At 46.2% G+C, this 23,136-nt stretch overlaps 1 protein-coding gene across 1 annotated transcript in view; it reads left to right on the top strand.

Annotated features, from left to right (window-relative positions):
- STK3 (serine/threonine kinase 3) overlaps positions 1 to 23,136 on the top strand; it is a 1,834,661-nt gene that overhangs the window by 1,501,211 nt on the left and 310,314 nt on the right. Inside the window, exon 10 of the mRNA XM_069621418.1 lies at positions 18,402 to 18,577. Coding sequence (XP_069477519.1) covers positions 18,402 to 18,577 — 176 coding nt within the window. The remainder of the gene's footprint in view (positions 1 to 18,401; positions 18,578 to 23,136) is intronic.

The raw sequence follows: 23,136 nt of genomic DNA, 5'->3' as shown, positions 1-23,136 counted from the left end.
GTGTAGGGGCAGGGTTCTGCTTGCTGGTGCCAGTGATTGGGTAATGAAGAGGCAGTCAATGAGTTGAGGGGGCAGCTGGCTTGGATGAGTGGCTCCACAACCCTAGGAATGGTCAGCCATCCTGCAGAGTGGGAGAGTCTGTGTTCAAGAATATCAAATGGCCCCAAAGAAGTTTTGCCCCCTTCAGAAAATGCACCCAAACATAAATGCTTTGAAATTGAAGCTGAACAGAGCGATACCCTTGATGTGTGTGCTCGCCGGTAACATTTTCTTATTCCCATTCACTGTCCAAAGTTTGTGTAAAAGGCCCAGCAGTGCTTACCTTCTTTTTGTCCCTCATTACGAGTTTGCCGGTCCGGAAACACCGGTCCGGAAGTGCTAGTAAGCTCACCAGCACCATTGTTTCCGGATCCGCAAACTACTAGCCTGCAGTCGTGTTGCCTTCCCGCCTAACAGGTCTGCCCTGGCAGGCAGAATGTCACCAGCCCACAGACTTTCACTGAAACACCGGCACCGTCATTGATGGTGCCGATGGTTCAGTGGCCCGCATTCCCATAGAGTTCTATGGGAATGGGGAACAACACAGTTACCGGCGCCTGACTTTCCGGCAAGCCTGCTAACTGTTTACAGGTCCTACTGCCGGACTCGTAATGAGGGCCATTGTCTCTGCAGAGGGCTCTGATCCAGCAGCTCATAATGATCCAGGTGTGAGCCGAGGCTGCAGCTCTGCCTGTTGCCGATGTACGATGTCCCTAACAACTCAAGACCTTCCCTCTGCCTTGCTGATGCTCTTGTCTGCTGCGCAAACTGGTTACCTGGCTACCCACTGGATTTACGATCAATTGCCCTTGCACTGCCTCAGTGCCTCCCAAACACTTAGGGACTGTATCTGCAACTCTACAGTCCCCTGACTCCCTGGACTTATGAGCCACTTCTGTGGCAGCACTTATGTGTTACATTGCACTCTACCCCCCCCCCTCTGTTCCCCACGGGCACTTCTCCCCCTCCATCCCTGCTGCAGTCTTGGGAGGATAACTCAGGGGCAACACGCTCGCCTTGGAAGCAAGACTATGTGGAGCAACACAGGTTCGATCCCTGGGTCCGCGCTTAGAAACCTTTGGGCATTAAGTGTGTTATAAATAACCAATTAGAATTACTTGTGCAATCTGAATGACACAAGGCCTAGTGCGATTGTTGTTTTTGTCCTCCTTTTGTCTTCCCTTCCTGGTCTTGTCGCTCCTAGAAACAATTATGACTAATCATATCATGTGGTCCACCGCCTTGAGATCTCTCCACCACCTGGTGGTTTGTTCAGGATGCGACTTTGGGGGCAGTGATGGTCTGAGGGCTTCATGGGAAAGTCGGGCAGGCAGTTCCCTCACGGAACGGGAGTCCTTGTCCCCAAGAGGGGAGTCTCTCCCTCTGAGGTTCAGCCGACTGCCAGCCATAGGGGGAAAGTTGTGTTGCGGGCACACATCCCTAGCCTCACAGGGAAGGGCTCCACCCTGGGGAGAAGTGACAAGATCCCGTGAATCATCACATTTTAAAGAGCTTTCCCCATTAACTACTTCCAGTTTGTATCTAATCTGCTGCTTTTCTTTCGGGTGGGCATTCTTGCTTCCCTCTTTACTCCAAAAGCTAGCTTCTTCCTAGAAGAACCTACATATCCAGCAAACTCCACCCATGAGGGCATACTTTGACAGCATTTTGGATTGTACAGACCCTGTGTAGTTCTCTTCACTTTCTCTCGGCCACCAGCTCTCCCCTCCCTGCTTCTGTTGTCCCATTGTATTGTATTTGTCATAAGGAGATGCCAACTACAAATTAGCTCTCCCATCCCTCTCTGGAATGAACATCAATATTGATTTGGAGTGTTCATATTTTGAATGATTCCCTTAATGGTTGGTGAACATTAATATTCGGGTTCTTAAGAATATATGGAATCCTGTTTGTTTTTCCAATTCATGCTTGATGGATTATTAAAATATATGTATTATGCACACAAGAATGCATCTTAATTGTTCTTAAATGCATATGATTCACGGTTCTTTAGTGAGACAAATAGTTTTGAAATTACAACTGAGGCATTTCCATTGATCATCTGTCCTGCATCATTTAAAATCAACTTTGTGTTGAACCTTTAGATAAGTTGCTTCTGTGTGTGGCTTGACCAACATCAGTAGATGTTGCTTATGAAAATGGAATTTCACTTGGCAAAAGCACACATTATTACATTATAATCTGTTCTTCATTGCTAAGCTTTATTGGAACAGATGCACATTCTTTTCCAAACCTAATGCTTTCTAAGATACAGGTTTAATGAACCTCTCTAGGCAACTGCTTTTCTTTTGAAAATGTGTTTCATGGGCGACCAGATACCCATAAATAATAGTTGTCTCCAGATCAGCATTCCATTAAAATGCTTGCATTTAATGCTTATCTCTCATCCATTGATCTAAGTGGTCTGTTTAAGGAGAACTAGAAATTCCTGCTTTACAAGGACCTGACTGATGAAGTGCTTGGAATGAACATATGGTTTGAGGTGAATGCATCTAACAATATGTGGGTCTATCAATAGATGCTGTTATTTACTGACAATTTTAACTTTGTAAATACATTTGTATTCTGCCATTTCCTTACTCGAATAGTAAGTGGCCGGGAGGATAGCTCAGGGGCAATGCGCTCGTCTTGGAAGCAAGGCAACCCAGGGGAACACAAGTTCGAAATCTCGCGCTTAGAGACTGGTCTTCGGCATTCAGCATGTTATACAAGATTAAGGCCTTGCCCTCCATATAGAATTAGTTAAATCAAACTGTCTCAATATCTGAGGTCCCTTCAAGAAACTGAAGGCAACTTATTTATAAGCCAGCACAGTCCAACATTTGAGGCTCTTTGGAAAGAAATCATGGGTAATATGGCCCTCAAATCTGATACTAATGCCCAGTCGGAGGCCACTGTAGTTCCCAAGGTATCACACAGACTTAGAGAAGAGTCAGAATGTATTGGTTTGGAACAACGGCTCTGTTGTCATGTAATGATGGACAACAAATTATACAGTAGGTTTAACCCAGATCTGTTGCAGAATTACCTATCCTCAGAATAATCCCCTGCCTGCATGAGAGAAAGACTACTGTCAATCTGGAAATGCACTCAAGAATGATGGGCTTTCAAATACTCATAAGACCCAAAGAAGGGTTTCATTAGTGCTTGGTACGTGCCAAGGTAGGATTGTTGTAGCTCCCAGCTAATATCATAGGTAGCCGAGAGAGCCAAGGTTTCAGAGAGGCTGTAGTAGGTGTACTGGCTATGAATCCCAGAGGACCTTTGCCCTTATGCAGAGGGGTAACAAATAAGCTGTTACAACTAGAATAGAATAGAATCTGTCTTTCATGGTGGTCCATCTAGGAATTTCCAATAATGATATCTTCTCTCTGTCTTCATGTGTTTACTCCAACTTGGTGCACTTATGGGCTCCTCATTTAAACTGCTAGAATGAAGCATTTATTTATTTGCTCAATCTTATTTCTTTTCCCTGATTGTGCATTCTTAATCCATGTTCCTCAATCCTGAAATTGCATGTTTAGTTTACTTCTCTTGTATATTCAATTAGTTAAGAATTCACTGGCATAGTTGTGCGTTCTTAAGTCTTTTAATTATTTCTTACTTTGAATCAACAGATCCATTCAATTATCCTTCTCAATTGATTTCAGTTCTTATTTACAGTGTTCATGCATTCTGTGCTGAAGATGACACTCTGCGTAACTCAATGCTTTTTTGTTCCAAATGGAACCATCACCAGGAGAACTAATGCTGTTGATGACAAAAAATAAATATTGCATAAAATACATACCACAATAAAAATGTTCAACTGCCTTAATATAGATCCAAAATGCCCTAAGCTTACCTTACAAGTGCTTCTACTCTCACCTATTCACAGTTACAATTGAGCTGATGATGTTCCTCCTTACATACATATTTCTAATCTCATAATCCTACCTCCAAAGTTAACTTGCATCATTATTTCTATTTAATTTAGATTCTTCTTTGGTTTTAATTTTATGCATAACCATTCTACATCTTTAGTCCTTCTTTCGTCTTCCTTCTCATCTGTGTGACTTTATAATTTCTGTAGTCCTCTCCTGTATCTTCACTCCAGTCCTTCTTTCATTTCTATTAACTTCACCAATGTTCTACTCCTAAATCCTACGTCGTCCTTCAGTCATATTCAACACCTTTATAATAAATTATTTTATTTTAAACACAATATTCAGATCTAAATGTCTGTCCTCAATGTCTGGTTGATAATTCTTAGTGAAGTAATTTTCAAGAACAATGTCCATGCTCCTTTCTCAAAGTTTGTTATAACTCTGGTATTCTCTCTGATGCATGTCAAAAATCAACTGCCATATTGATAGGGTTGTAAATAATGCTTTGTCTTTTCTTTCCTACCGATTTTAAGGTCCTGATGAACCAGTTCAAATCAAAATGTTATTTCTCCAGCATGGGGTCTGGCATGGATTCACATGCTCATGAATATTCTCCGTCGTCAGGCTGGGAATCCTCGGTAAAGAAAAAACCAGTATCAGTTTCGTTTCTGATCTGTCTTTCGTAGTAATAACCAATCACTGGTCTCTGCGTCATACTGACCACAGCCAATGACTGCCCTCTACCTAAGCCCCGCCTCTGGCAGCCATCTTCAGATTTTTACCGCACGTTCATGTGTTGGGATCCTCGTGCTATTGCTCTCGAGCGTTAGTGCTATTTTTTTTTCACGTTTTTTCTCAAAAACTTCGTTTTTTTCGGTCAAAAGAGCCTCAAGCTCCACCGACTCTCCATCCGATCAACGGGGACCCGTGTCGGATTCGTCTGCGCCCCTCAAGGGTGAAGATTTCGTCGAGCTATGCTTTTGGAGGACTCCAGAAGTTTTCTCGGGCCCGCTCCGGACATGGCCCAGGAGAAGGGAAGCTCGACGCCCGGAAAGCTGTTCAGGGTCTGCCCTGGATGCCAGCTGCAGAACGTCTTTAAGGAGGACGAACACTCCTTTTGTCTTTACTGCTTACATGAGGACAAGACGCACGTGGAGAAGGACTGTGCGTTTTGCGGCAACATGTCGGAGCGGACCATGAAGGACCGCCATCAACGTCTCGCCAACTGGCTGGAAGGGAAGAGCCCGTCCGGCGAGAAGAAGAGGAAGAAATCCGAGCAGTCTTCTAAGACCTTTGAGGACGCCCCGGCGACGGGGGTCCAACACAAGGCCAAGCACCGCAAGTCCGCTGGCACCGGCAGCGCCGAACGGTCGGGCTCTACGGGCGCCAGGCAGGGCGCACCCTCCCCGGTACCATCAACCACGAGCCAACGCTCTGGGTCGCGTAAGAGGAAGGCCGAGCACCCGGCAAAGCTCCTGGAGAGGCCCCGGTCGAGCTTGAAGGCCCCATCGGAGGGGGAGCGAGGCAGTGTCCCCCCCTCAAGGATAAGGCGGTGAGCGCACCTAAGGTGGTGAAGGCCTTAATCCATCCGGCCAAGGCCTGTATCGAGACTGTCGCGGCGGCCCTGGCTCAGACTGTGGAGGCTACGCCAGTGGTGGTGACCTTGGGGCTCAGAGTCTCCCTGCCACCTCGGAGGGAGTCCTCTTTTATGTCCATCGATAGGACCCCCGTGAAATCTCCGGCGGAGAAGAAAAAGGGGGGGCAGGGTGTCGTCGTAGACTCGGCTTCGACCTCGGAGGAAGAGCTGATCGAGGTCTTAAGCCACGGCCTCGGCGTGGAAGAACACCGGCCCGTCGGGATGGATCCCGACGCGGGTGACGACGACATCGCCGAGGGCGCCGACGGGGCCCCTGATCGCCCGTCGGATTCCCCTCTGCCAGCGCCGCAAGACAACTCGGCGGCCATTTTGTTGGCTATACAGTCCTTATGCACGGAGATAAGGACGAGACTACCGTTGCCAGCGGAGGAACCACTCCCGTCGGGGGACCCAGAACCGGGACCTTCTGGCGTTCCTCCTCCCAAGAAAAGGAGGATTCACCCTCCACCTCCTTTTCAGCCGTCGCGCCCCGTCCAGCCCTCCTCCCCGTCCACGACTCGAGGGGATGATACGGGGACTGACACGGCCGCGACGGGTACGGACGACGAGGTCTACGACGAGGATCTTCCGTCCTCACCTCCCACCAGGGCTTCTCCGCCCGACGAGATTGGATCGTTCCACTCCATGATCGCCAGGGCATCCGATCTTTTCCAACTCTGCCCTGAGGAGAAGAAAAAGGAAGGATTCCTTTATCAACGGCGCGAGGCCAAGAGGAAGACGGTCCTCGCGGTGCCTCTACTGGACGACATTTGGGATGAGGGCCTCACCCTCCTCAAGAACCCTTCCACGACGCCAGCGAGAAGAGACCGGTACGAAAAGAAGTACCGGGTCCCGGACGCGGCCCCCCTGTGCCTCCGGGCGCAGCCTACCCCGGACTCCGTCGTCTCCGCGGCGGCCAGGAAGAAAGCGGGGGGGGTGCGGCCTCCACATCGACTTCCCCGCCGGACGGCGAGGGAAAGAAATTGGACTCTATGGGACACAGGGTCATCTCGTCTGCAGCGACGACGATTAAGGCGGCCAACGCCTTGGCTATCGTGGCCCGCTACGACAGGGAGCTATGGTACAAACTGGCTCCTCTGCTGGACTTCCTACCGGATGACAAGAGGGCGGATGCCCTGGAGATCCTACAGGAAGGTGAGGTGGCGTCGGACCACGCCATCACTATTGCGACGGACATCGCCGATACGGGATTTCGCCAGTTGGGCAACGGCGTGTGCCTTAGGCGGCGTGGATGGCTCAAGGCTACGGACTTCCGTCAAGACGTACAGACCAGAGTCCTGGACATGCCGTTCGATGGGAACAACCTGTTTGGGAAAACAGTGGACGATTCCCTTCAGGCCATTAAAGCGGACACGGAGACGGCCCGGGCCCTTGGGGTTCTGCAACAACGACGGCTGCCCTTTTGGAGCAGCGGAGGCAAGGGCGCCTCCAAAGGTTCCGGCGGCGGTTTCTCCACCTATCGTCAAGCGGCCCGCTCGTCGTCTCAGGAGGCCTATAGGGGACGAGGCAAGTCGGGCGGACCCCGCCGTCGTCGCCAAGGAGGTCTAGGCGGCAAAGCCTCGTCGAAACAGGATTGAACCGGCCGTGGGGTCTGGCCCCCACCGAAGCACCCCGGTGGGAGGCCGGCTGGCGAGCTTCGTCAGCGTGTGGGAGTCCATCTCCACCGACCGTTGGGTGTTGGACGCCTTAGCCCGGGGCCACGCGCTCGAGTTTCAAAGAAGGTGCCCGCGCGTCCCCCCCGTGGCCAGGAAAGAGCTTCACGTCCCGCAGCTTCTCCTGGAGGTAAAGGCGATGCTCAGGAAGGGCGCCATCAAACTCGTCCCAAAGAGGCTTCGGGGCTCCGGAGTCTATTCGAGATACTTCCTCGTGAAGAAGAAGACGGGAGGATGGCGCCCCATCCTAGACCTGCGACGTCTGAACAAGTTCATCAAGGCTCAGAAGTTCCGGATGGTCACCCTCCAGCACGTCCTGGGTCAGCTAGAGGAAGGAGACTTCCTGTCGTCGTTGGATTTGGAGGATGCCTACTTCCATATTCCCATCCTAAGCGGGCACCGAAAATTTATCAGGTTTGTGGTCCAAGGGCGTCACTACCAGTTCAAAGCCCTCCACTTCGGACTACGGGTGGCACCCAGGGTTTTCACCAAGTGCCTCGCACCGGTGGCGGCGCAGCTGCGCCGAGAGGGGATCCACGTCTACCCCTACCTGGACGACTGGCTCATCCGAGCCAAGACGAGGGAGCTCGCCGTGGACCACACGGCAAGGACCGTCCAGCTTCTCACGGACCTGGGATTCTCCGTGAACTACGCCAAATCCCACCTGGTACCCGCGCAAGACGCACTGTTTCTGGGAGCGAGGCTCGACACAGTGTCCCTTCTGGCCTCCCCGTCGGAGGAGAGGACCAGGGCCATCCTGGGCAAGGTACAACGGATGTTGGTGGCCGACGCGGCCAAGGTGAGGTCCATCAAGTCCCTCCTCGGAATGATGTCTTCCTGCATCTACCTCATTCCCCTGTGCAGGCCCGGATGCGCCCGTTGCAAGAGTTCCTGGACGCGCGCTGGATCCAAACGACGGGCAGCTTCGAGGAAAGGATCACACTCGACGAGAGTTTCCGACGAGCGATCCGGTGGTGGGGCACCCGCGCGCATCTGACGGCGGGCATGGACTTCCAGACCCCAGCCCACCAGGAGACAGTGACCACGGATGCCTCCCTGGAAGGGTGGGGAGCGCACACCAAAAAACTGCACGCAAGAGGCCTTTGGCTCCCGACGGAGAAATCACTACATATCAACGTCCTGGAGCTCCGTGCAGTGTTTTGGGCCCTCAGGTCCTTCCTTCCGTCCCTCAAGGGCAAGGTGGTGAGGATCTTCACCGACAACACCACCACCATGTTTTACATCAGGAAACGGGGCGGAACCAGGTCCCCAGCACTGTCCAAGGAGGCGCAGGACCTGTGGCATTGGGCCGTCGCCCAAAGGATATTTCTGGTGCCGTTTCATCTGGCAGGGATAAAAAACACCATCGCCGACTCACTCAGCAGGGAGCTGCGCTCGTGCCACGAGTGGGAACTACGGCAGGATCTAGTGGATCGCCTCTTCCGACGGTGGGGCACACCCCAGATCGACCTGTTCGCGACGGCGACGAACTCCAAGTGCCGGAGGTTCGCCAGCAGGTTTCCCCAGGCGAGGAGCATGGGCGATGCTTTCTCGTTCCCCTGGGAGGGCCTGTTCCTTTACGCGTTCCCTCCATTGCCACTGCTGATCCGGCTCATCAACCAGCTCAAGAGGTCACGGTGCAGGATGATCCTCGTCGCACCTGCGTGGCCGAGGCAGATATGGTTCCCGGACCTTCTGGACTTGTCAGCGTCCCTGTCAATCAAGCTGCCGGTGGACGCGGATCTACTCTCCAGGGAAGGAGGCACCATCCTCCACCACGACCCGAAATCGCTGAACTTGCAGGCCTGGCTCCTGCAGCGCTAGAGTTTGGAGGATACGACATACCGGCCGACTGCAGAGAGGTTCTTGCAAAGGCCAGGGCGTCCTCGACTCTGAAATGCTACGGACACAAATGGAAGAGGTTCTCTGTCTGGTGCCACGCACAGAAGATTAACCCTCTACGGATTACGGCTCCCCAAGTACTGCCGTACCTGCTGACGCTGGCCAAAGCTGGACTGGCACACGCGTCCATCAAGATTCATCTTGCTGCGATCTCCCGATACACCAGAACCACGGGGCGGACGTCCTTGTGGTCTCATCGTCTGGTGAAAGAGTTCATGAAGGGACTGTTCAGATCGTTCCCGCCGGTGAAGGCTCCGGCCCCGGCGTGGGAGCTCAATGTGGTGCTGACCAAGCTCATGGGACCTCCGTTCGAGCCTCTGCACTCGGCTCAGTTGAAGTTTCTGTCGTGGAAAACAGCGTTTCTTGTGGCCATCACCTCCGCACGACGAGTGGGAGAGATCCAGGCCCTTTCCTGCAAGGCCTCGTACTTGACTTTTCACGACACGAGGGTAGTGCTCAGGACGCACCCCTCCTTCATGCCCAAGGTGCCGTCGGACTTCCACCTCAACGAACCCTTGGTGTTGCCTGTGTTCTTACCGTCGCCTTCGTCGCCGGCTGAGAGGACTTTGCACTCGCTGGATGTGGCTAGAGCGCTAAAGTTCTACGTGGACCGCACAAAGTGTTTTCGGAAGACGTCACAACTCTTTGTGAATTTTGGACCTGTCAATCAGGGGAAGGCACTCTCGAAGGCTTCCATTTCCAGATGGCTCTCCGGCTGTATCATGTACTGTCATCGGTTGGCAAACCGACCGCTGCCTGGACGTCCGAGAGCCCATTCCACCAGAGCGATCGCAGCTACCACGGCGTTCCTTTCTGGTGTGCCCCTGCTGGACATATGCAGGGCTGCTACGTGGAGGTCGACGCACACCTTCACGAAATTCTACTGCGTCTATCGGGATTCCAGGGAGGAGTCCAGGGTCAGCCAAGCATGCTGTGCAACCTGTTCGCCTGAGGTGAGCCTGGTGAGGAGGTAAGATGCTTAATGTTGAGTTTGATGTAATGCTTAATGTTGAGCCTTTGCCACCTCCCGTGGTTGTGCATGTGTGTACTGCTATGTATTCTTTATTCATGAGAATGTGAATCCATGCCAGACCCCATGCTGGAGAAGGAACAAGTTACTTACCTGTAACTGTTGTTCTCCGGCATGGGTCTGGCATGGATTCACATGCGAACCCTCCCGCCTACCCCTCTGCGGCTCTTCACTTGGTCATACTGCCACTTCACGTGCTTCCAAATCTGAAGATGGCTGCCAGAGGCGGGGCTTAGGTAGAGGGCAGTCATTGGCTGTGGTCAGTATGACGCAGAGACCAGTGATTGGTTATTACTACGAAAGACAGATCAGAAACGAAACTGATACTGGTTTTTTCTTTACCGAGGATTCCCAGCCTGACGACGGGGAATATTCATGAGCATGTGAATCCATGCCAGACCCATGCCGGAGAACAACAGTTACAGGTAAGTAACTTGTTCCTTATGTTATATTCTCAATAAAAATGTTTCTTGTTCAATGGTAAACTGTGTATAGCTGTAATTTATGACAAATATATCCATCTTTTTTCTTAAATTGTTTAATTCATCCAATCTATGCACAATGCATTTCTTATACTTGTTTACAACACTGTAAACTGTTCTCTTCATCCTATTTGATAAAGGTGACTATAGTCGATGTAGCCAGAAAACCTCTCTTCTGCAAGTAAAGTATTATTTCAAAATGTTCACTTTCTCAACCGTTTGGAACCTCATCTGATTCATATCATGTACTTCTTTGTAGTGTGGACCTACTGCTGATTTCTCATTTCCTGTTCTTGGGTTAGATTTATTTTTGTTCCACCATTCTTTTTCTTTTCTTGAAGTTTATCCTACATATTTTCTGCGAGGATATTGTATATAAAATATTGTTACTATTGCATGACTATGGTAAATGTGTTGCCATTGCAGAATCGCTGTGAGGCTTGTTTTAATGTTGTACTGGTAATTGGGAACAGAAAGCCTGCGCGACCACCACGCTTTTAGGTGAGATTGTTTTGTGTCCTGCTGCATGTGGATGTGATCTGCTTATAAATTGTAGCTTATTTAAAACGGGTATCAAAATGGCGATCAGCACTGTAACCAGTGGAACTGTCTGAGTCAACCCGTACGAGGAACTATCATGTAAGGTGGCTTGCCTCCGGTTCTACAGTCGTGTCAATATTCTTGTTACCTTGTCTTAATGATTGATTTCTCTACGTTCGCTCATGATCCCTATGACGCTCACGTATATACGATTGGATGTTCCAAATTAGCTGCATGGTTAGGAACACATTATTTAAAATGCACTGCTTGCACTCCCGGCACAGGGAGGGCTGCTGCGCCGTCCTTAGCTAGCTCCAGCGCTCATCCTCACCACCATGTGCCTCAGTGAGATGGGTTCTCAAACGGCGAATGCCGCTTAGACACACACAGAACTGGCCCTGGCCCTCACCCTATAATGGCGCTCATGACTCAGACACACGCCAGCCCCATGTATCTCATGGCTAACCGCTGCTCGCAGACGCCCAAAACACAGTTACGGGCTCCACCCTATACGCCTCCTATGGATATACTACTGACCACCTCGGAGCACACGCATTGTCGGGACAGACACAGCACCGATACTTTGTCGGACATTACCTGTTCATTTTACTTTTTGACCCTGACCACTAATCTAAACACTCTACATCAGGACCGCTCTCCCGCAACAAGCATGCTGCCTTGACAACCACCTCGTTTCCACGTAACTGACTTTTCAGATTTTCCCACCAATGACATGCTACTTAATAATCCCACGTTTTCACCCACCTTGCACCTTATGGCACATTCTTCACTACCTTGGCTCTTTACCTGACACCATGCCAGACTAATGAGATTTATTGTGAACAATTCCGGACTTTTTTAACTTGGCAAAACACACTTGTGCCTCGCAAACTCTACTTCCACCCTGAACTGTGGATTACCCACCAGATATTACTACAGGGGCCTCCCCCTCCTGACCTTTAGACGCTTTCACAAGTCTTGCTGCATTCCTCCTGTGAAGCCTTTAATAGTCAACCACATAATCCCTCTAACGCAACTGCCCCCACCTGGGGTTACTGCAGCTAATGTAACCTGATATATATTTAGCTTTCTCCCTTTACCTTTTATTCCCTCTATGTATGCCCGGTCCCATTGTGAAATGGTACCCCACTATCATCATGCACCATCTCACACATACTCCTGTTAACCAACCCTTCTCTCTTCTTGATGTAATAACTGTTTCACACCTGCCATTGTGCACACATTTGGCATGACACAAATATGGGTGTTAAATCCTGGTTAAATGTACTGCTTTGTTATGATTAGCCTTGAAAATTACCTGTAAGGACGAAACAGGTGTTGGCAAAATCCTAAGAAACTCCTGTGAATAATTTGAATTCCTTATTTCGCAAACTTTATTAGAGAGAAGTTCTCTCCTGGCATCTTGCATTGTCTAGCGTGAAGGTGGCTGGTTGAACACCTAACTTTGTTTTAATGTTGAGATGGTTTGTTGGAACCTTGCTGGCTTTTGTCTTTTTTGTGAATACAGTGGTTTTATCCCACATAGTGCAGCGACTTACATATTAGTGCCTTCTAGTATAGGTAGATGCAAGGACATGCATGTTGCTTACAAATCAAGTGGCTGAACACATACTTAGTTAAGGGATTTCTATTTCACTAGGAGATTTACAACTCTGGTTAGTCTTTCCTTTCAAAAGACTTCTAAAAAAAAAAAAAAAAAAGTACATGACCTTAACAGCACTTTACTAGTTCAGAGATCTGAGGGGGTCTGCTTTGTGTAAGGAGGGGCTGTCAGATGGTAGGATTGACCAAAGGTCATGAATAGTCAATGAGTGGGCAAAGCACCAACTAAATCCCACAGGCTGTGTGTCAATCATATTTCATCTCTTTCCCATCTCTTTCTCCTAGTCAGTTTTGCCTTATAGGAAGCGCTTACATTGCCACCTAATAGCCAAAACTAGAAATGCTTAGGTTTCTTGCATAAACCCTCTGGATTTTAGTAAGTGGATTAAAGTGTGTCCATCCTAGCCTAGACAAAAGAGAAAATGTATGTGTGTCTCGCTTTCTTCAGGGCAATATGGGCAAACACACACAGCTTCTTCCTTCACAAACAAGATGTGCATCATAGTTTGTAGCTTGATATGATCTCATGTGCACAATTAGGTGATTTTAATAATTCATAAGCTTTACATTGAGACTCTTTTGTTGACTGCTCCTGATGCATAAGTGCTGTTTTGATTTTTGATGGTTACTTTTTTCACTTTGGGTAGCCGCAGGAGGTGTAAATCTTTATCACATCAATCCATTAGATCCTGGGATAAAGTAGCTTCTGCATTTTACCATATGGACACCCAGAGCAAAGGCTGGTTCATCCGGGGAGAACTTTAAACCGTTTAGGTCCTAGGTAATTTGCTGATGTTTTAGGATAGATGGATTTGATCTTTGAAGCACAATCCTAGTCCCAGGAGAGTGACTAAAAAGCATAGACCCTGAGGACACATTCCTTGAAGTCCATATGTCCGAACCACATCTGAGGTGCCTACTTCTCATATGGGCAGCAGCTGCACACAGCCATCCTCAGAGCAGCAGGATTTACGTTGCTCCAAAACCAACAGATTCCTTAGCAGAATGTTAAGTGGGGCATAGACTTCCAAGGTCTAAACCTCACGGTGAATTAGGAGAAGTTGGGATAACTCTGAACAAGCAGGTTGATTACTTTGTAAAGTTATTGCTTTTCTGTCAGATGTCGATTATCCAAAAGATTTGAATTTACCCCTTAAGTGCTAAGTGCGAGTATGTTCGTCCTGAATTCCCATAAGAAATCATTGTAGGTTACGTCCACTTCTGCAGTTAAGTTAAAGACGCAGATTGAACATTCAAAAGAATTAGCACCTGCTAGAACTATTTTCTGCCACCATTTTGACAATATTTCTGCATTCTCTAGGGGTCCCTTTGGAGAGTACAATCAGTTTTTGGTGGCACAAGTCGGGACACAAGCAACTGGGTCTATAGAGGCTGTGCAATATTTGCAAATAGTCAATATCTCCTGGGTTTAGATGCTGGTTTTCAGTACATTTTGACTGGAAGCAACCTGTTAAAGGAGGAGATAGCTCTTCATATCAACTGCATCCAGTTCATTGTGGCCTAATGTTGAGCCTTGGTCAATGTTCGCTGTTGCAACTACCTTGGTGTAGACGTGCTACTGTCATTGTTCGTTTTATTTCAGACAAATACCTAAAAAAAAGGGGACAACAAATACATTTACCACAGATGGTTGCAATCCTATATGTGCATACTTCTCTTAAGATGTCTGTGCATTGGGGGCTGATCATGTGCACAGCTATCGCTACCCTGCAACCAGGCAAGAATTCTGCATGTGTAGAGAACACCTCTCTGAATGGCCTTTGGAACTCAATAGAGTGGCTAATGTTGCACCCATTTTATACTTGAATCAAAACCCTGAGGCTTCCCAATACGTATTTGTGCTTCATTGTTACAGCAGACATCTTAATGTTAGGCTGACTGTTGTGATAAATTAAATGAGCATCAACCTCGGTGTGCATTTTGTACTTCGTGATGTGGAAGGGTGCAGACTCCCAGTTGACTAATAAGAGATGTCAAAAGAAATAAATAATGTGCTGAACATTGGTATGGGAAAGATCATGATGCGACAAGGGGCAGGTCTGGGAAAACGAGGAAGATTGATTTTTTTTGTTGTTGTTAATATGCCCTTCCTTGCCCTGATGTAGCGTTCATGCCCTTAGCCTTTATTATTTGTCCTTAAATCATAGTGGACTTAGATTAGGGTAACCCCGTTTCTATTGTCACCAGACACTACTGGTTGCCGCCATTCAGACTATTCACGATGTGCATTCAAAGTGCTGACTCTAGACATTCGGCCAGCCTTGGGTGACTGGGGCAAGGCTATCAGCTCAGTTGGTTTGAACTGGAATATACTGTAAGCTGTTTATCTACAGCAGATGTCATCGCAGGGGTGGAGACCTATGCCCCTCGCCGGAGGAGGATGTAACCAGAAGAATGCTTACCCAGCCATATGTACACAGAACTAGTTAGTCATGTGACACCCTGTGTCCATTCCCTATGGACATAATCATAAAGGGAGGGCAAATCGCTGGGGACAAAGCAACCAATTGTTATAGATAAGGATGGAATAGTGCACCGGAAGGCATGGTCAGTGCCTTTTCTATGTCATGTGGTCATTTGCTTGCCGCACATTAAAGGAGCTTGTATGTGGGGCGGGCATATTATTGGGCTAGGAATGCGTTAATGCTAGGGTGCTGTTGGTTTTTCTTGCAAGACTAACTGTAATAAACTCTTGCTCATCTCATTGCCAGAAATAGAGACAAATATTTTTTTAACATTTCCAGTGAATCAAGCATAAAACCCTGGTATCACAGACATATTGTCCAAATATAAATCTAGCTCGTCACTCGTATGTTGCCTAAATGCTCTTTGATTTCATGCAAAGCAGGCTAGAAACAAATCTGGCGCTCTCTCCTTCCCCTTTCTCATATAACTGTTTTGAAAGAGTTAAATTATAATGGTTGAGACTCACCCTCTTGGAATGATAACCTTCTACCAGAAAATACAGAAAGTAATTTACATGGTTATTCTAGGATTTGTTAATGCGTTTTGCTCAGTAAGAGACGTCCAACATCCCTATTAGGACTAAAAGAAATACTGGAAGTGTTCATTAGAAATAAACATTGTACCATTTTAAAAAAGAGCAACTTTACAATGTTAGTACAATTAAATAATTTCCCTTTTCATAGTTCTGCTTGCAAAAAAGAGATCCTGTAGCTGTCAGCAACAGCTGCAGTGGCTCTTGCAATAATACTCCATAACCTAGAAGATGATACAAAAGGAATTACAGTAATGTTTCTACTGTGGAGCCATCAGACCCACAAATAAACAATGAGCATCCTCCTTATTTACCCATTGACCCCTGTTAGTGGCCAGGGGCAGACACCTTGAAGGAACTTGTCACAGGACCGATCTTGGTTTATTTTGGTTGATCAAGATCAGAAATTCTGTAGGGCCACATCGACGGGAAAGACCTTCACTGTAAATCATGCCCTCCCAGTCAACTTTTGTCTAGCTATTAGCTTTTAATGTTTTCTGCCTTACGATCAATTTTGCCTTTCCAGGTACCCTGTGTGGGTTTTCAAACCATCCACCTTGTAACACTGGCAAAATGTTTCCGTGATCTAGTAGGGACACAATTCAAACTAATATAAATAGAGTATGTTTCGTTCCTCTCGAGCAGGATTTTGGAATGGAACTTGAGAGATATGGGATATGAGTGCCATCTGGAGATTGACATCCTTACATACCCTAATAGCGAAATGGCATTCTTGTTGTATCACTTTGTTTACATCAATGCTCAACATCCAGAATCCCTAGTTCTTCCATTGGAGACCGCATCTAGAGGTTATTGCCATGCATGCATTCCTGTATGATTGAGGCCATAGAGTGAAATAGTCTTTTTTTTTTTTTTTGGTCGATAGTCCTCCACAAGGTACAGAGACAGAATGTGAAATTAGCCTTGGAGAAGTCCTTCTGGGCATCTGAATCCTGGTTTCCAGCCATCTGTTGATTCCTCAAACTGAATGGGTATACCTCATACATTCATTCAGAATGATTCCCTTTATTTGATGGCCTGAAATATTTTGTATCTAGTGGGCGGTTGAAGGATTTTATGAAGGGATTCCAATTTGATCCATGGTCATGACTACATGGCACAATAAATAATTGATAGCCTACCGTGCTTGTATTGGCTTATGTCTGGAATGGTACTTTCATCCTATGCATTTGATATTCCTAATTTTCTGTCTTCTGTTCTCTGGTATCATTGTAAGCGTTATAATATAAGTATTATGTATAGATCAAATATCTCTTCAAGTAAACTTTACATTTTGTGTGCCATGGAAGGAGGGTACCCTTTAATCAACAGACTTTATATGGGCGTCCAACTGGTGGGTTCGCTGTGGTGCAAGTAATCCCAAGAATGGGACATAAACGGAATGTTTTGGAATGTTGAAGGACTGGCCATATATGCAATTCCAGGTAACCTAACTATGCTTCAATATGTCATTTGGAGCAATTGACATTTGCAATAGAGTGTTGACATGAGAGGCAGAATATCTGTATTCGCTTTTTTCTTACAACATTGTTTATTAGTTTAAGGCATTACAAACATGCAATAAAGTCACATCTATATCACAAAACATAAATACATAATATACAAGAATTAAACTCAACACATTAGTCTATGGTCTATGGAAGGCAAGGAAAAGAAAAAAAGAAAGGAGAAAAGGAGGAGACCCAAGAAAAAACAAAGAGAAGGAAAAACACATATGGGGTCAGAGGGGGATTGTGGTGGCGGGAGGGGCAGGATAGTTTTGGGGAGTAGCAGGAACACTTTAACATAAAGATCATTAAACACACTACACAGCCGTAATATATGTAAGGTGGTGTCTACATCATTCTTACAATTCCAGCAAGTATCTTCACAACACAGTTTGTACGACCACATCTTACAGATCTACAAAGACTAATCCCAGAACAACTATTTTTCCAGTGTCTCTGCATGGCTAGGTGACTCAGATCCGTTCTAGCTCCCTCTTTGCAGCCTCATTCTCTTTAGGTCCTTGATGCTTCTAGGTATTGTCGCGCTCTACGCTTCTCCATACAATACAATCTTCTGAGCACATAAATTTATCACTCCCATTTCTGTTAATTTCTTCCTGGAAACTTGCATTCTCTGGTTGTTTCTGTAGAGTTGGCTATGTTCTGCATTATGGCAGTGAAAACAACACTTGAGGTACTCACTCTAATAATAAGTGATCGCATAAAAGAATATATGCTGTGACCTAGTTAGAAGACACCTGGAAGGCAATTCATTAGTTCAACCCCATTCCTATATTTAATTCTATAAGTATGATTGCACTTCCTTTAGAGAGAGTTTCCATCTAACAGGACTCCATGGAGAGAAGAAGAAACAAGGATGGCCGGATTTGGAGGTGAGTTTTTTGAAAAATACTGTATTGGTTAGTAATTGAAAAATTGCAATACCTGCTTGTTTCTCAGACTTGGGTTTTAATGGTACCACTTGTGAAGAATGTGCACATTTTGGGATGAAATACCCTTACTATAAGGATTTCATTTTAGACCTGTTCTTCCTCTTTTCAGGAAATGCTACATCCCCACAAGTGCAACGGCCTTCTTTCATGGATTACTTTGACAAGCAAGACCCAAAGAATAAAACTCAGGAAAACTCAAACCAGAATGTCCATGATCAGTTCCACATATCCAAAAATGTATTCCCAGACAACTGGAAGGTTCCTCAGGATGGAGACTTTGACTTTGTAAGTAATTTACCTTTATACCACGTTGAAGTTTTAGTAAGGAATTGTTGTTTCACTGAATGAATTTGTAAAATTAGTGTGCTGTATTCATACATAGTGACAAATGATCACATAGAATTGTTGCAACATGGCCTATGCAATTAAATTAAACTTAAGGAACCTCCTGCTACAGAGCATACTCTTCTGATGTTCAAAATTGTAAACTATCTGTTCTATTGATCATTTCGAGAACGGATGCAATCAATCTTAAGATATATATTATTTATTCATACATAGCCTTGTTGAACACTGGAAAAGGGGGCAAATAAAGTGATCATGGTGTGTCACGCACCCTAGTGAGAGTTTGAACAGAATTATACCACTTTGAAACTAGTACATGAATTCTCACCAGACTTGGTGATATTGATCTGCATTGTCGTGCATACACGAATTACATCACATCACTTTTGGAATGTCTCGGAAAAGAATTACCTGGAGCCCTTTTTGTGTTATCTTGATTGTGTTAACACTTTTCTAAACCAAAATGTTTCTTAGCTGATCTTGTCAGGTGGTTAAACCTGATAGTATCGGTGGATGGTACCAGCTCTTGGTTTTCTCATAGTCGCAACACTTCGCTTGTGATGGTCTTAGAATTTCTCATTTAAAACTATTGTTCTATCAATTCTGTTTGAAAAAATGTAATTAATATTATCAGTTTTATATATCTAAAGTTATATAGCATATTTTAAAGTTTGGCTTTGTGCTGTATGCTGCTATTACACCTCTTGTATATTTCTGGGGTTGGGGTACATTGGGAATATCGAGGAAGAATCAGTCAGGATTGTTTCACTGAAGACACTCCTCTCACAGAAGCGTATTGGTGAATCAAGATACAGAAAAGTCCTATTAGTGTTTGCTGCTTTTTTTTCGACCTCTAAGGTGGTCATAACATGCCATAGAGGGGGAGATATGGAAAGGTTTTCATGCAAAGAGACCAATTTAGGCTGTGGCCTAGACAAATGGTGGGCAAACGGGGCTGTCTTTGGTTTTTGACTGGTTAGATTTGATTTCTTGGAGACACTTTGTGAAATCAGCCAGCTATTTGCAATGTCCCAGATGTAGGTAGCATCCATAACGGAAATCCCTAAGGTCCTGTTTTCAGTGTCCCCATTGTCTCCAACCTTTAGATAGAATTGGGACCACAATTGGTGTATTCACACATATATTCAAGAAAGTCTTTATAATAGAAAGTTTGTGCTGTCATTATTTTCATATAATTCATCATGTCTCCCATAACATTTCTGCAACAATGTCTTGTATTGAAATCAAAGTGACACACCAACTTCTTTGCTTTGGCTATTAAGGCTAATAATTCTGATTTCATTCAACTAGTCAACAGGATGTCTAATGTTCTAAGAGGATTCCATTTTAAGGTAGATTTAGATTTTAAATTACTCCAACATTGTCATCAGCTCATAGATAGTTAATAGTTATGTATTTGCATTGCTTTCTTTTCTCAAATGAGGCTTGCAAGAATCTTGATTGTTAAAGGTGTGGGGAAAATTGGGCACCCTTGAATAGAGAGCACTGTCAAAAATGAATCGCCCACATGTCTTCATAGCTCCTATAAGGATCTCGACAAGGAAGGTTGATGTGGTATGCTTTTTATGCCTTTTTAAATTAAAATGTGTTCACTTACCTGTGAGAGGTATGGAACCAGCATTGCCCCGTAAGATCAGAGTCTAAATGCAGATGTCTTGGACACCCCACTTCTTGACAAGATTTATCTGTTCATAAGACACAATGGTCTTCACAATGAATATTCGTAGCTACGTTCTACCACTTCAAAAGTAATTTTCGAATGGATTGTGTCCTCCCACGTATTCTTCATCTTAGACATATCCTTACCTTTCGGTTTCGCCTCAGAATTTTATTTCTCTTTCTCCAGCAGAGGGCGCTCCATTCGAGGTCGCGGCGTCGATGTCCCTCGGCGGCATCCGCCGAGTATCGACGTCATCCCTCGAGCGCGCCCGTTGGCCTCAGTTCTATTTTTCCGTTAGCTTCGCTTCGGATCGAGTAAAACGGCAAAAAGCGATGTCGTCGTCTTCGAATCCTACCACGCCGAAGACAGGCTTTAAAAAATGCCTACGATGTGGAAAGGAAATGTCTTTGACGGATCCACATAAGAACTGTCTATGGTGCCTCGGCCCTGACCACCGAACGGAAGACTGTGGTTCATGCCAGTCGATGACCCACAAAGCCCTAAAAGAGCATAGAGGTAAACTGGCGATGGGGGAGGGGTTTATCGAAGCCTACTTTAAAAAAGAAAGACTCGGACGAGTCTTCGAAATCTCATCGTAAAAGACATTTGAGAAGTAGATCGAGGAAATCTTCTTCTTTGTCTCTTAAGAAGGCGAAGAAAAGACGGCATCAATCTCCTTCATCCTCTTCGACATCTTTGGAAGAGGTTATAACATGCCCATCCAAACATGACTCTCCTAGAAAATGGGAAGCCTTTCGAGTATCCATGTTAAAAATGTTTGAGAACGCGGCCCAGACCCCCTCAAAATAGCTATAGAAGACCATGGTCCTGCTCACTAAAAAGGTGACAGAGGAAGGTCCAAAACAAGAAAGGCTCATAAAAAGACGTCGAACGTCATCGAGAGATTCTTCTCGATCACCTCGTAAGACAGATCCTTTGGTGCATAAATCGAAAGGCAGAGGGAAACAAAGTGGCGTCGAAAGATCATACGACATCGAAGTCGACATCGACACCGTCGAAGACTTCGAAGCTCCTCGAGTCGACAACTCAGTCGAAGGAAGCTACGTCGAGCTCGCGCTCGAAGACCACGAAGGTTCCTACGACGGTTTCCACGGCTTCCTCGACGATTACGTCGAGATCGTCGAAAGTTCCTTCGACGATATCGAAGGAATTGATACTTCGGTGCCATCAACGCTTTCGTCGACGCCTAAACCTCTATCGAAGGAAAGACCTGTAATGCCTGAAAAGGTTTTTCAACCTGAGAGTCAACATGAGTTTTTCAGGACCATGTCATCCATATATGAGGGAGATTCATCAGAACAAGAGGAAGTAACCTCTGCTGGTGTTAGATATGGTACAAGATCGGTCCCAGAGGAATTAATTGATCCTCAATCAAGAATTAAAGATTTGGAAGAATATTTGCAAACAGCAAGTGGCCTGGATACTTCTCCAGAGTATGAATTTGACAAACCAGACCCATCAGAACAAGTGGATACGAGTTATAGAAGACTCATGGGCAGAGTTACAGAGTTTATGGGGTGGAGTAGGATTTCACCAGTCAATCATGATGATGACATGACAGATATATTATCTGGAACACCCCAAGACCCCATTTTACCCTTTCACATTGCATTACAAAGAAGGGTTAGTTCTGCATGGGAACATCCTGAAGCCATAGGGGCTGTGAATAGAAAGTTTGTGGCAAAGTATAGACCTTGTACATCTGATCCGGAATACCTCAGTAAACATTCATCTCCAGAAAGCTTAGTTGTACATGCAGCTACTTCCACAAAAAATGTTGCATACCCTACTATCCCTCCAGATAGGGACGATAAAAAAGTGGATGCATGGTCCAAGAAAATCTTTACATCGGGTAGTATGGCTTTGAAGTCTACTAATGTAACCTATACTTTAGCAAGGTTCTCTTATACCCTGTGGGACTGTATGTCAGCGGCAGCTGAACAAATCCCAGAAGGCGAAGAATGTGATGGCTTTCTAGCTATTATAAGGGATGGAAAGGAGGCTTCGGGAGAATGTTTTCAATCGGCACTGGACACAGCTGACAGTATCAGCAGGTCCATGGTGACTAGCACAGTGCTACGCAGATTTGCGTGGCTAAGAAAATCTGGGTTTGCTCCTGATGTGCAATCCAGACTTCTTAATATGCCCTTTGATGGCTCAATAGCAAGGCAGATGAAAGTTTGGAGAAGCTACAGACCTCCAAAGTGGCAGCAACCTCAGCAACGACCCTACACAGGCTCATCTTCCTGGATGGGTCATCCTTTTCTCTATTATTCCTCAATTGGAAAAGGAAGAGGGCAGGTCAATCAAAGAGGTCAAAGAAAATTTCCTCTGGGAAGAGGAAAAGGTGCTAGATCAGCCCCAGCAACGGCATCTGTACCATTAGCCGCTGCTGCAGCTGCTGCAAAACTACTCTGAGGTTTTGACCCACAAGACCCCGGTGGGAGGCAGGATCTCGCAGCATCTGAAAGAATGGCAGGGCATTACTTCAGATGCTTGGGCACTGGAAACAGTACCCCAAGGTTATTGCCTTCCTTTTCTGTAGAAACCTCAGAATCATCCTTCGGAATACAACTCTGCCAAGCATCCGGATCCGCTCCTGTTGCAGGAAGTTTTAACCCCGCTACAGAAAGGTGCAATAGAACATGTACCTGTAGCGGAGAGGAACAAGGGTTGGTATTCCCCATACTTCCTTATTCCAAAGAAAGACGGAGGACTGAGACCCATCTTGGACTTGAGAAACTTGAACAAGTTCCCAAGGAAGGACAAATTCACGATGGTCACACTTTCTCAGATC

The sequence above is a fragment of the Ambystoma mexicanum genome, chromosome 5q, assembly GCF_040938575.1.
Source record: "Ambystoma mexicanum isolate Mex_15411 chromosome 5q, UKY_AmexF1_1, whole genome shotgun sequence".
In the NCBI taxonomy this organism is placed as follows: Eukaryota; Metazoa; Chordata; class Amphibia; order Caudata; family Ambystomatidae; genus Ambystoma; species Ambystoma mexicanum.
This window is presented reverse-complemented; position numbering and strand designations above follow the sequence as displayed.